This window comes from Palaemon carinicauda, chromosome 33 (assembly GCF_036898095.1).
Source record: "Palaemon carinicauda isolate YSFRI2023 chromosome 33, ASM3689809v2, whole genome shotgun sequence".
In the NCBI taxonomy this organism is placed as follows: Eukaryota; Metazoa; Arthropoda; class Malacostraca; order Decapoda; family Palaemonidae; genus Palaemon; species Palaemon carinicauda.
The window spans coordinates 11,393,686-11,408,725 of NC_090757.1; the positions used below are offsets into that span (position 1 = coordinate 11,393,686).

General features: G+C 44.9%; 1 protein-coding gene across 1 annotated transcript in view; it reads right to left on the reverse strand.

Moving 5' to 3' along the window:
• LOC137626046 (ribonuclease Z, mitochondrial-like) overlaps positions 1 to 15,040 on the reverse strand; it is an 80,194-nt gene that overhangs the window by 21,687 nt on the left and 43,467 nt on the right. The window contains exons 5-8 of the mRNA XM_068357130.1: positions 7,121 to 7,275; positions 4,212 to 4,371; positions 3,324 to 3,843; positions 2,544 to 2,759 (exon numbers count right to left, since the gene is read on the reverse strand). Of these exons, the coding sequence (XP_068213231.1) occupies positions 2,544 to 2,759; positions 3,324 to 3,843; positions 4,212 to 4,371; positions 7,121 to 7,275 (1,051 nt within the window). The remainder of the gene's footprint in view (positions 1 to 2,543; positions 2,760 to 3,323; positions 3,844 to 4,211; positions 4,372 to 7,120; positions 7,276 to 15,040) is intronic.

A 15,040-nucleotide genomic window follows, 5' to 3' on the forward strand; every position in this document is an offset into this window, starting at 1 on the left:
GTAAACATTATGTTATTACAAATATTTTACTTACCGTATCCATATAAATTCCTAAATTCGTAGCAAAGCTGGAAATGTTTTTTTCCTTATGCGTTTAATCCACAATAGCAAACTGCCGCTAATGACAGAGTGATAACTTACGATAATTCTAAACTGTTACGAAAGATAATTGTCCTTTCCATATCCAAAATACTTTTCCTAACTTCAGTTATAAGTCAACTTGTACCCACCTCAATTATGGATCCATATGCAAAAAAGGTAAAGAAGAAAGTACTAGGCCTATTTTTAAAGTCACCGAACAATTAGGTTACCGCTATAACGTTCGATGAGAGAGAGAGAGAGAGAGAGAGAGAGAGAGAGAGAGAGAGGGATGGTTTTAAAGTACTAACAATAAATATGATAGGTTATAACACATTGGTGTTTATGTAATATTAACTGTATAGATGGTTTGAATAAGTTAAGAAATGGTGTAAACAATTCTTTGTTATTGTATTCGCGCGGAAGCTAGACATCAGCTGATGTGATCACAGCCAAAAGTAAAACAAAAATAAGTTAGCAATACTCGATTTTTAAAACACACCCGAAATTTTACAACATAAGTACATGTTTTATTATAGCGCAATTGACATTTAAAGAGTAAAAAATTTCTGGAATAGAATGGTGTTTCCTAAAAAATAGTGGTTTGCTGACGAAATCGGTTACCGTATTTTAAGCTATGATTGAAATGGATGTATACACGGTATAATTTTTTCGTTTTGTATTTAATTGACACTTCAAGAAAACCGATTTTGGTTTCTTCATCTATTTGTAAGTATTGTATAACGAGAGAGAGAGAGAGAGAGAGAGAGAGAGAGAGAGAGAGAGAGATATTATGACGCAGAAGGTTACAGACCTAGAACAGGGGAGGATGAAGGTGGGGGGAGTGTTGAGATAGCCTAGGTGGACTCGCAGGAGAGACGGTAGGAGACGGGGGAAGGGGGGATTTGGTTGCCAGTGGCTAAAAATAGATTCTGAAAGACGGTAAAGGGAAAAAACGAATCCCATCGAATAAACAGAATAAGGAAAGGGAATAAGATCCAGAGGAATAATAGATATAATGGAATGAAAATGACTAGATGGTGTTAGTTGTGATAAGAATAATTTAGATATTTGAAATAAGAGTGTCTGAGGAGGTATAGAAGGAATTCGTGATAAATATAGAGGAATATCAAAGGATACAGTTAGTTTGCATTAAAGGGTTTGTTATCGTTTATCGGCAGTGAATAGCCTAAACTTTGGTAACGAGTCGTCAATATTTTGTCATATTTTTAAACAGTAGGCTATACATTTGATTTGCAAACATTGGTTTTGTAGAGTAGACGGTAAAATAAAATCTAGAGAGAGAGAGAGAGAGAGAGAGAGAGAGAGAGATTTGATGGCAGAAATCTCTCTCTCTCTCTCTCTCTCTAGATTTTATTTTACCGTCTACTCTACAAAACCAATGTTTGCAAATCAAATGTATAGCCTACTGTTTAAAATATGACAAAATATTGACGACTCGTTACCGAAGTTTAGGCTATTCACTGCCGATAAACGAACCCAGTCTACTCGTGAAAACCTTGAACGCCCAGAGGGAAAAATAAGGCTTTTAAATATACTGTACTAAACAAAAATAATGCTTTAATATACCATCATTAACACTACCATTACAATTATCGTAAGGTTGGAGAAAGATAAAGATTGCCGAGAACGTAACCACATTTCTGTTTACATTTTGTCAGCTGGACTCGCACAGTTAACAGTTGATTTCATTGTTGTGGAATTTTATCCTTAAATAGGCTATTCATCATGAAATTATGTTAATGAAATGTAATGTTAATATTGTTTTGTAACATTTATTATAAATCACCGTATTTAGGGCTACCCAATATACTTAAAAAGACTATAGATTTGATACATTTTGTAGTGCTTGACTCGCGAACTTTGAACAGCCTCGTGGATACAGAAAATTTATTTTTGAAAAATAGCGATCGTGGAAAAGGGGAATCGTGGTAATTCGAACACGCTTAATTCGGGACCCTACTGTATGTGTTTTTTTGTTCCAGATTCAACACTCTAATGTTTAAATGTTCATGCCCACTTAAAATATGTACATACGAGGAATATTATTATTATCATCATTACTATTATCACTAGCCAAGCTACAACTCTAGTTGGAAAAGCAGGATGCTATAAGCCAAAGGGCTGCAAAAGGGAAAAATAGCCCAGTGAGGAAAGGAAATAAACAATATAAGTAATGAAAACTTAAAATAAAATATTCTAAAAATATTAAAACTTGTAGGGTGCAAATTCTATTCATTAAATATCTGTGGAACAAGTAAGAGTGAAAATTTTGAAGAAATTATCTAATACTATCAATGGTTTTTTAACAAGACCTTTAAAAAAGAGAATATGCCAGGCTATATGTTATATAAATCTGCAATATAAAAAAACAGCTGTACCTACAGACCAATCCAATGTCATATAAACTTCTGAAAGGACAATAAAAAAGGATTAAATCTTACCTCAGGTTCAGCAATATTCCCGACGTGTTTCGCGTTTTGTTTGGAATACAAGAACCAGTTCCTAAGAAGATTATGTTAGGATAACTGTTTGATTCTTCTGCATTGCCCACACTCTCAAGAAGCTTAAGCTTTGCCTCCTCCAATGCAGATGTAAAGTTATTCATTGCATAACATTCTGCCTTGTAAGTTTCAGGGGTTAAGCTTAACTCACTTGATCTGCAATCAAGAGTATGATCTTGAGAAAAGGAATTTCCACTGTTTAGTTATGATTACTCAAATCATTAAATGTTTTACCAGAAAAAATATTATTAAGGTTTTTCCTAATGTTTGCATTCATTTGAACACTAAGGTCAACAACTTGAGAAAAGGAATTTCCACTGTTTAGTTATAATTACTCAAATCATTAAATGTTTTACCAGAAAAAAATTATTAAGATTTTTCCTAATGTTTGCATTCATTTGAACGCTAAGGTCAACAACTAGTCAGTCAATTCCCAATCCTTTATCATTTTTATTTTCCTGGCATAATCTTCCTCCATTCTGAATAGTTACATTAGTAATTTCTAAGTTTCCTCTCACTTGTACCCTCTATTTTATTTCATAAAAATTAAGAACTGAAACTTGCACCAGGAAATTTCCCTTGAAAAGTAAACCTTGATAATTTGAATGTCAAATGTTTCATTAGTTACAAAAAAAAAAAAAAAAAAAAAAAAAAAAAAAAAAAAAAAAAAAAAAAATTAAGGAACAAAAATAAATAACAAAACCATTATATCAATCTTACCGGTCAAGCTTCTTCCTGGGTCTAATATGATAGGTCATTAATGTCGTCGCTTGATGTATGGGTCCTATGGTTAAGTCTGAATTCAAAACAGAAGTACCACTGTTGTCTATGGTTGTATGGTTACTTTCTGTTGACGTCCCTGTCTGCAGAGTATTCCCATTAATTCCATCCTGATTATCAGAGCAATCTTTACCATTATCTCCTATTTTTTTCAAAGGAATACTCTGATCTTTTAATAGAGGGAAAAGATGTTCACTGAGTAGATTTAGTTTGTACTGTATTCGATGAACAGCTTCTGACCCCATACACAAGCTGCCTTCATTTATACACAAATGACTAGTGGATTTAGAAAATCGCGACATCCATTCTTGGTACCGAGGGTCCTTCATGACGTGTGCTGGTGTGAAATGCACCACTACTTCTGCCAAATCTCCGTCACCAGCTGCTGATGCTTGATACTTTGTGAATGCTGTACTCTCCAATAAAGAGTCTAAATATGCCACGGTTGGAGTTTCTACAACTAAAAGATCAAGAAGAGAAAAACCAAGTTTACCAAGTGTAAAAGGAATGTATAATAATTTTCTTCATACTTGGCTTATATTAACTTCTACAGAAATATTTTGGTATGCTCTATACCCAAATAAAAATTGGCATTAAAAGCTTATAGAAATTCATAAATAATTTTTGGTCTTCAGGATTATATATTCATTACATTTACTGATACCCAAAAAGTGCAGAAAAAACAATAATAGATTACTATTAAACTAAACAAACTACAATTACACCACATAAAAGATCTATGCACTAAACACTGCCAAGCCTCAGAACACTAAACCTAAAAAAATAGATTAAAAAAAAAAATCAAGAAAAAAAAAATGATCACTCTACCAATAAAAACAGGCCCAGGATCATCTGGTGCTGTGACTTCTGATGCCAAAACCACTTTTCCGTTTGGCAAGGTGACATTCTGTCCTCTCTTTAGATCTCCTAATAGTGGCCCCGGAGGTACTCCTTCTTTAACACATTTCTGAAGTAATAGTGCACCAGCCTGTCAGAAAGAAACTGTGGTTAAAAACTTTGGTTAAAAACTTTAAGAGGAAAGCTCCAAGTGTAGAAGTGGTTACTTTACAAAATGCTTTAATCACAATATACCTGTTTTAATATCTTTTGTTCATGTAAAACCTAAGTACTGTACATTACTGTAGGGTAATTCACCCCATAAATTAATTAAATTCTCCCAATCTGTGGAAATGAGCCTATGGTTGCATCTTAAATAACCAAAATTTTATATAGTTATTATAAACTTCTCAGAACTATAAATTTTATGGTAACTATCATGTGCATTCTTATGGATTTTTATTGACCTATCTAACTCAGTAACCACTTCTTACATGTGGATAATACAGTGATATTAAGAAAAACTAATAACTTTTATCAATAAATACTATGCTTGAATATTGTGGTTGAAGAATATGAAACATTAGCCGTATTTGAGAGTACTGGCCAACTGAATCAAAAGTCTACCTTCAGAATAACAAAATGTTCATTGCAAAAAGGAAACTCTGGCATTCATTAAACAATACTGCTTATTCTTAGTGTACATAGAATAACTTCAACATGTTTATTTCTCTCAATGGTAGACCAGTCAAAAGTCAACCATTTGCAATCTCAAAAATTTAAACTTGCAGCACATGTTTTTATGTTGGATAGGCTGACATAAAAATCTTTTTATAGCTTACATGTGAAAGATCTACTTTAATTTTTTTTACTATTCTTTAAATATCTTACTTTAATTGTTCATTACTTCTCTTGTAGTGTATTTATTTTCTTATTTCCTTTCCTCACCTTTCCTTGGTGGAGCCCTTGGGCTTATATCTTCGTGCCTTCCCAACTAGGGTTGTGGTTTAGCTAATAATAATAATAATAATAATAATAATAATAATAATAATAATAACAATAATAATAATAATAATAATAATAACAATAATAATAATAATAATAATAATAATAATAATAATAACAATAACAATAATAATAATAATAATAACAATAATAATAATAATAATAATAAGTTTAAATTCATAATGCTAAACTAAACATGTTTTATTTCTTGAAATGTTGGTACAGAGGTAGGTTTGGATTAGATTACCATTGGATTGGTAAATCTCCATTACTTTAATAATAATTAGATTTGATTAACATAATTTGGGCAATATGGGTGGGTAAGCCATTCAGCACCTTAAGGGGCACTGGATAGACAGCATGCCTTTGCCACATCAACCAGTCTTATTTTCCCCTTAACTCCAATGCGCACTTGTACTTCGGTGTACTTTCTTCAAAATCATGGAGTTGTCCTTGGGTCATATACCAATGTCCACCAAGTTTCGTTGAAATTATTGCAAAAGTTTTTGCATAATGTTGTTCACAAACCAAAAATAAACTAACAAAATATTTGCCATTTCCTCAACATTACGATTATCTTTAAAGTACTGCTATGTACTTGTACTTTGATGTATTTTATCCAATATGTTACAGATTCATGCTTGGGTCATAACCAACATGACTACCAAGTTTGCTCAAAATTGGTTCCCCAATTTTTGTACAAAGTTGCTCACAAACCAACAAACAACCGACGACTGGGGTGAATAAAAACCCTTTGCAAAAGCTTTGATTTTACCGAAGGCAACAAAGGGCTGTTAGGGGAACCAAATCCACATTTGCATTATGAAGTAAAAGCTTAAGATATTGGACAGCAAAATAGAAGAAAGGAAGTGAGAACCGAGGTAAAGTAGTTGTGTAAAATTTGGGTAAATCTAGAACCTGAGTGATACTGGAAAATCCCTAGTAATATAAATCAATCATCAAAAGTTCAACAACTTTGATTCCAGGGCTTTGTCAGGTTATGAGATAATTATGTAATATACATACACACATATACCAAGGCACTTCCCCCAGTTTTGGGGGGTAGCCGACATCAACAAATGAAACAAAATAAAAAAGGGGACCTCTACTCTCTACATTCCTCCAGCCTAACAAGGGACTCAACCGAGTTCAGCTGGTACTGCTAGGGTGCCACAGCCCAACCCTCCCACATTATCCACCACAGATGAAGCTTCATAATGCTGAATCCCCTACTGCTGCTACCTCTGCGGTCATCTAAGGCATCGGAGGCAGCAGCAGGGCCTACCGGAACCGCGTCACAATCGCTCGCCATTCATTCCTATTTCTAGCACGCTCTCTTACCTCTCTCACATCTATCCTCCTATCAACCAGAGGTTCCTTCACTCCATCCATCCACCCAAACCTTGGCCTTCCTCTTGTACTTCTCCCATCAACTCTTGCATTCATCACCTTCTTTAGCAGACAGCCATTTTCCATTCTCTCAACATGGCCAAACCACCTCAACACATTCATATCCACTCTAGCTGCTAACTCATTTCTTACACCCGCTCTCACTCTCACCACTTTGTTCCTAACCCTATCTACTCGAGATACACCAACCATACTCCTTAGACACTTCATCTCAAACACATTCAATTTCTGTCTCTCCATCACTTTCATGTAATATAAGTCATTATAAAAGTAACTTGCTAATTATATATATCGTGTCTCTTAACAGTATTGAACTACTGTATTATAAACTTACATCACACATTATCAAATGTAAATTCAGTGAATGAATTAAATACTGAATGAAAACAAATTAAAACTACCATTCTCCACATTGGGTTCTTTTCTGATTGCTGTAAATTGCATGTTTCTTTGTGTATAGTGTCAGAAAACATTGGGTAACTTACTTTTGGAGGGGGTCTGCATATATACGCAACGGACAAATTTTTACATTTTCTGCTTTCTTCATGCATCTTACTTCTTTCTTCTGCAGTCAGATAATCTCTCCTGAGTCCTGGATTCTTCTTTATCCAAGACTGCTCATGTGCATAGAGATCTTCAACTAAAATGATAAAGTAGTTTAAAATGCATACAAAAAATTAATTATACATAAAAAGGCTTTTACTTTTACTTGAATAAAAAACTAAGCTTGAACAGAAAATTAATTATATACATAAAAGGCTTTTACTTTTACTTTAGTAAAAAAAATGCTTGGACAGATGAGAGCTGAAGGAATGCTTAAAATATACCGAGTGATAGATGGATGATAAGCAAGATCTTATATATAAGAAGTATTGTATTAGTCTCTCTCCGGTTAAAAATTAACATTCCTTTGCTATTTGTGATCCAAAAATATAAAAGGATTAAAACGGATGGGAAATGATGCCTTGCACTGATGATAGACTTATCATTTATTATTTTTCATGTCTCCAAGTCTAGTAGCCAAATTTTCTTAATCATATCTTGCCTAATATGACAAATTCAGAGATAATTTGTATTTTTCCTAACCATACAAACCTTACCTATTTACATTGGGTTTACTTTCGGCGTAGCTGAAATGACGAGCCAATAGTTTTTAACGAGGGTTAACTACCCCTGCACTAGTTAGCGGGGGTAGGCTACCCCCTCCCCCCCAACATACCAGTGATTTGCTTCACTTCACTTAAGAGGTAGGACTTGACTTGGGGGACAGGGCTGGTGGGCAAATATGTGTAAATAGCTAAGGTTTTAATGGTTAGGAAAAATACAAATTACCTCCGAATTTGTCATTTGTTCCGTAACCGAAATACAAACCACGCTATTTACATTGGGTGACTTACCCCTTAGGAAGGTTGGAAAGTCCCCAGCCTTACTGACTTTGGCTTTACCCGGGGGCTCCGCCTCCCAGTGAATAGCACTTGAGAAAAGGAGCCCCTGCACCTAACAAGTTCCTTGCTTCGCGAGGAACGTGTGGCCAACATAAGTTGTATGTGGAGGAAAGAGCGTGACTCGTCCTATGAAGTTGACCTTGAGACCTTTAGATAGGAATCCAGGATAGGACGTTCCCAATACCACCTCGTCAGGGTATGGGGGACGCGATAGTATTAAACCTAATACTAGGAGCACAAGGAAGCATGGGTTACCTGCAGAGGTTGAGGTCAGCTATGCTAGGACCAGGCTGCTGCTTCCCCAAGAGAGGGGAGGATGAAGAAAGAAGTAAGGGTCAGACATACTCCTTCATTCACGCAGACTAAAACCGGATAACAACGCCCTCAACCTACTGCTACTTGTCCATAAAGGACCCTGAGGTTAGACCCGCTGTTGTGCAGCCACCACAGGGCCGATAGAAAAGGTATCGAGGATCCTGTGGGTCACGTCCTGCAGGTAGTGGGCTGTGAAGTTCGTCTGACGCTTCCAGACCCCACCTTGAAGCACCTGCGTCACAGGGAAGTTTCTCTTGAAGGCCAGGGACGTAGCAATGCCCCTGACGTCGAGTGCCCTAGGGCGACGTGACGGAGGAGGGTCTAGATTCAAGGCGTGATGGATAACCCTTCAAATCCAAGCCGAGATGGTATTCTTGGTGACCCTCCTCTTCGTCCTGCCTGTGCTAACAAACAATGCACGCACTTAAGGATGAACTGCAGCTGTTCTCTTCAAGTAATACGTCAGACTCCTCACTGGATATAGTAGCAGCTGGTCTGAGTCACTTGTTACAGAACGGAGACTCGCGATCCTGAAAGAGTCGAATCGTGGGTCCGGCACTCCAGGATTCTGAGTCTTGGCAACAAACTCTGGGACGAACCTGAACGTTACCTCCCCCCCATCCCCTTGAATGGGCGATGTCGTACGAGAGACCATGAAGTTCACTAACTCGCTTGGCAGAGGCCAAAGCGAGCAGGAAAGCAGTCTTCCAAGACAGGTGGCGATCAGAGGCCTGGCGTAATGGTTCGAAGGGAGGTCTCTTAAGAGCCCTGAGAACCCGAACCACGTTCCAAGGAGGAGGTCTCACTTCCGACTGAGGGCAGGTAAGCTCATAGCTACGTATGAGTAGAGAGAGTACCAGCGAGGAAGAAATGTCCACTCCTTTCAGCCTAAAAGCCAAGCTCAAGGCTGAGCAATAGCCTTTTACCGCTGAGACCGAAAGGCGCATTTCCTCCCGCATATACACGAGGAACTCCGCTATTGCTGGAATAGTGGCATCGAGTGGAGAGATACCCCTCCCACGACACCAACCACAGAAGACTCTCCACTTCGCTGGTAGACTCCCTCAGAGGACCTTCGCAGGTGCCGAGACATTCTCTCCGCAACCTGTTGCAAAAAGCCTTTCTCCGTGAGGAGACGCTGGACAGTCTCCAGGCGTGAAGCCGAAGCGAGGCTACGGCCTTGTGGAAAATGTTGCAGTGTGGTTGTCTGAGTAGCTCGTGTCGTGGGGGAAGTTCTCTCGGGAGCTCCGTCAGGAGCTGCAGAAGGTCCGGGAACCATTCCGCGTGATGCCATAGCGGAGCTATCAGAGTCATCGAACAGTTGACCGATAGTCTGGTCCTGTTGAGCACCCTTCTCATCAGACACAACGGTGGAAAGGCGTACACGTCGATGTTGTCCCACTGTTGTTGGAAAGCATCTTGCCAGAGTGCCTTGGGGTCCGGGACTGGGGAGCAGTACAGGGGCAGCTTGAAATTCAAGGCTGTCGCAAACAGATCCATGGTCGGGGAACCCCACAAAGTCAGGACTTTGTTGGCTATCTGAGGATCCAAAGACCACTCGGTACTCGCTATCTGCGAAGCCCTGCTCAGACTGCCGGAGAGCACATTCCTCTTGCCAGGAATGAAGCGAGCTGATAGTGTTATCGAGTGGACTTCGGTCCACCTCAGAATCTCTACTGCAAGATGGGATAGCTGCTGCGAGAAAGTACCTCCCTGCTTGTTGATATAAGCCACTACCGTGGTGTTGTCGCTCATCACCACCACGGAGTGACCCGCCAGGGTCCGTTGGAACTGTTGAAGAGCCAGAAAGACGGCCTTCATCTCTAGCAGGTTGATGTGCAGGTACTTTTCTGATTCTGACCAAAGGCCTGAGGTCCTCTGGTTCAGAATGTGCGCCCCCCCCCCCCCCACCCTTCTTTTGACGCGTACGAAAAGTGTCAACTCCGGGGGGAGGACGAGAAGATCTACTCCCTTTCGCAGGTTCTCGTCAACCAGCCACCACCGCAGGTCCGCCTGTTCCGAAGGTCCTATCAGGACCTGCACGTCCGGGGAATCGGATCCTTGATTCCACCGGGACTTGAGCCGCCACTGCAGGATCTCATCCTGAGACGGTCGTTTGGAACCAGACGAGCCAGGGAGGACAGGTGACCTAAGAGATGCAACTACGATTGGGCGGGAAGCTCTTCTCGCCTGAGGAAGGGTTCCGCCAACCCTTCTCAGCCTTGCTATCCTGTCGTCTGATGGAAAGGCTTTGTGGAGATTGGTGTCTAACAACATGCCTAGATAAACCAGTCGTTGGGATGGCTGCAGAGAGGACTTCTCGAGATTTACCACGATCCCCAGATCCTGGCAAAGTCCCAGAAGCCTGTCTCGGTGACTCCGAGTCTGCTAGCATCAGCCAGTCGTCCAGATAACGAAGGAGACGGATGCCGTTCCTGTACGCCCAAGATGAAATCAGGGTAAAAACACTTGTGAACACCTGAGGTGCTGTGGAGAGACCGAAGCACAGCACCTTGAACTGGTAGGTCTTGCTGTCTAGGCTGAATCTCAAGTACTTCCTGGAAGACGGATGGATTGGGATCTGGAAGTACGCGTCCTTTAGATCCAGTGTGCACATGAAGTCTTGTGGTCTCACTGCAAGTCTGACCGTGTCCGCTGTCTCCATGCTGAACGGAGTTTGCTTGACAAACTTGTTCAGAGCTGAGAGGTCGATGACAGGTCTCCAGCCTCCAGACGCCTTCTTTACAAGAAAGAGTCGACTAAAGAAGCCTGGGGAGCCGTCGACGACCTCCTGGAGAGCATCCTTCTTGAGCATGGTCTCGACTTCTGCCCGAAGGGCTAGCCCCTTTACCAATCCCATGGCATAGGAGCTCAACGACACTGGATTCACTATCAGGGGAGGTAGAGATGTCGTGAATGGGACGCGATAGCCTTGGCCGATCACAGAGACCGTCCAAGCATCGGCCCCTTGTTGCTGTCACCTGTGCACGCAACTTTGAAGGCATCCCCCAACAGGTGGACACGCGGGGGGACTGCCACTCCTAGCGTTTGCGGCCGCGGCCGCTCCCTCTAGGAGTCTTGCCTCCCCTGGAGGACTTACCACCCCTCTTGACCTTGGCTGGAAAGGGCTGGGGTTTAGACACCACTTTCTTAGCTGCTGGTGCCTGCTTTGGTGTCTTGCGAGGCTGCTGCTGCGGTTGCTGCGGAGCTGGAGGCTTATAAGGCCGAGATGCAAGGGTCCTTTGGAGGAGGGAGTCCTGGCGACTGCCTCCACCTCTCAGCTGTGCGTTCCATGTTCTGCGGCTCGAACAGACTCCCCCAAAGGAGGGAAGCGTGCCTGAGCCTGCAGACATCCACGGCGGGGACCTTTGGGTGAATCTTCTCAGTCACCGCATCACGACGCTTCAACACTGAGTTGGCCCAAAGGTTGGTAACCTGATGTGCCAGGAACTCGATGGAGCGAGTGCCCGAGAGGAGGAAGGTCTCCAAAGCCTTCCTATTGGCCTCCTTAGACATATCCTCGAAGCGCAATAAGATGCGCAGAGAACCTAGCCAGATATCCAGCCACGAAGTGGCTTGCATGACGCACTTCGCGACCTTCTCATGGCTCAGGATCTCCGACGCCGAGAACGTCACCTGCCAGGCGGTGAGCTTCTCAAGGGGATCTCCCCTAGCGAGCTCTTCTACCGAATGATGGAGGGGAAGAGCGAGGCTAGACTCCCCCATGATCTCAAAATACCTCCTCTGCTGGAGACGAGGAAGTGGGAGGAGTTTGTTCCCGGCAGAGGAACGACTGGAGGAGACGAGAACCGCGAGTTGAGCAATGGCCCTGGCTCTGGCACTCTTCAGCCCCTGGGATAAGGGCAAAGCCGCGCTGGCCTTGGGGGCCTTCTGAGTACCGTACACCTGATCCAGGACCGTGTCCTTGCCTTCCCGAGGGGCGATCACGGGATTCATGAACCCGTTGAGATGCCTCATCAGGCTCAGGACTTGCCAGAAGGCATGCTCCGACTCTTGCTGGTCTCCTCCCTGTGGACTGGCAGCTAAGTCTCCCGTCCCCAGAATCTCTTCCTGGGGAGATGCGCAGACGTTCTCCCGGGGTGCAGCTGGATCCTGACGAATTCGCGAAGAAGACTTCGAAATTGTCTTGGAGTCTTTAGGTTCTCTCCTGGGCGGGATACACGACCCCAACAAAGAGGTCTGGAAGGTGCCTTCCACGCGAGACGATTCCCCTCCATGAGGAGACGACTCCCCCCTTGGTGCCGAGGGGGAGACCGCTACCTCACTGGATTCTCCTGCGGATGGAAAAGCCTCGTCTTCAGGAGAAGGAGAAAGCGCCTGCGAAGGGGATGGAGCCTTCCTAACAGACCTCTTAGGAACCAGCTTCTCCCTGAGAGAAGTCACCACGAAGTCCACTCCTCTCCTTCTCTTCAGCGGGGGCAAGGCCGTCGTTGGCGTGTGTCCTTGATTGGTGAGTGCCGGCTTCATAGCCTTCACTAACGCCCGCATCAGAGGACCAAACCAGGACTGCCGAGTCACGGACATAAGAGTCCGAAATTCGCCGCTGGAGGGAAGGAGATCGGGCGATCCTTCGGAGTGGACACCACTGGACCTGCCTGTGAAGAAAAAGGGGAAGAAAGTTGTTCTGACCTCTCTGATGGGTCTTCCCTATCCTGACACAGAGACCTGCGTTTAGGCGGGAGCGATCCTGATTGCAGTCTGGCGACACGCGTCCCTGCTGCTGTCGCGAGCTGCGGTACCCGACGCGAACGGGGGTAGCGCTGACGCTCGTGCGTAGGCGACACTAAGGAGTCGCACGCGAGAGGCTGTTGAAGCGCGGGTGCGCAAATGCGCGGAGACAATTGAGCGCGGGTGCGCAAATGCGCGGAGACAATTGAGCGCGGGTGCGCAAATGCGCAGAGACAATTGAGCGCGGGAGCGGGAGCAGTCACGCGCGGGCGTGTAGGCGAGTGAGCGTATGAGCGCGTGGGCGAGTAAGCACGTGAGCGCGTGGGCGAGCTAGCGAGTGAGCGCGTGGGCGAGCTAGCGAGTGAGCGCGTGGGCGAGGGAACGCGTTGACGCACAAGTGAACGAGATCGCTCCAACGACCGCTGTTGATGGTGTCCAGGGGACCTATAACGCGTGGGAGATCGATGGTGAGCAGGCGATCGATGGTGAGCAGGCGATCGATGGCGCGTAGAACGCGCAGGCGAGCGACCGCGCACGGTCGAGCTGGAAGAAGGAGACCCGTGTCTCTCCAGGTCCTCTGGGCACCGACGCGTAGGAGAGCGCTTGCGTGCAGGCGAAAGATCACGCCGGCGGTCAGGAGATCGCCGATGTTCAGGGGATTGGTGACGCACTGGGGATCGTTGACGCACTGGGGATCGTTGACGCACTGGGGATCGCTGACGAGCAGGTGAACGTTGACGCGTCTGTGGTCGCTGGCGAGCTGGTGATCGCTGGTGAGCAGAAGGACAACGCGTGGAATCCTGTGTGGGAGCTGCCAGCGCGTTGCTCAAAGGCGAACATTCACGAACGGCCTCAGGAACAGGAGGAGCGTGGGCGCGAGGGCGTACAGTAGCCTTAGAACTACGCGCAGGCGACTGCGAGCGTTGCTGTGCTGGAACAGGCTGACGAGCAGGATCGCGAGGGCGAGGAGAAGAAGAGTTCTGGTCCAAGACCTGAACCGAAGTTCCAGGTCGCGCGGGCAAACGTGGGTGCACAGGGCGCGTGTCAGGAACTGGGAGCGCAGGTGCGCTCTGATGGGCAGGAGATCTAGAGCGCTCAGGAGACCGATGGCGCGCAGGGCGCACAACAGGAACAGCAGGATGTTCGGAGTACTCAGGAGAGCGTTGGCGATCAGGAGAAAGCTGACGAGCAGGAGAGCGCCTGAGCGCTAACACAGCAGAAGTGCGCTCAGGAGACCAATGGCGTGCAAGGCGCACAACAGGAACAGCAGGATGTTCGGAGTACTCAGGAGAGCGCTGGCGAGCAGTGGGGCGACGATCATCAGGAGAGCGCTGACGAACAGGAGAGCGCTGGCGATCAGGAGAACGCTGACGAGCAGGAGAGCGCCTGTGTGCTAACACTGCAGAAGGGCGCGCAGGGGAACCCTGACGCGCAAGGGAAGCACCCACACCGTGGGAGGGAACCCCTTGCCCCGAAGGGACCGTTGCCTGTCAGATGACGAGGTCAGACTGCTGTCCATCTGCACCAGGGGCGGAAGGTCTGGAAGGCGTAGGAGATCGATCCCCAGAGGGGTCTAAGGAGGCAGGAGCTGCAGGCTGCTTACGGCGAGGAGTCCCCCCATTGGAGGAAGGAGAAGATTCAAAAAGGCGCCTCTTAGCACCCTTATAGGGAGACGGGAGGCCCTTACGACGTAGTGGACGGTGAGCCTTACGGCGAAGGCGGCCACGAGGAGGGACGTCAGGATCATCCGTCCTCCGAAGAGGAGTCTCAGTCAAAGCGCTCCCCCGAGAGGGAGGCTTGGCAGCAGAAGAGCCCGTGGGACTCCCCTCCCCCTTCGAAGGATGTACAGAAGGGAAGGAGAGCCTTCAGAAACGTCACCCTCATCAGGAACCGCAGAGGTTTGCCCCGACCCGTCGGAAGCCTCTGTCACCACGACGTCGACGATAGACAGAGGAT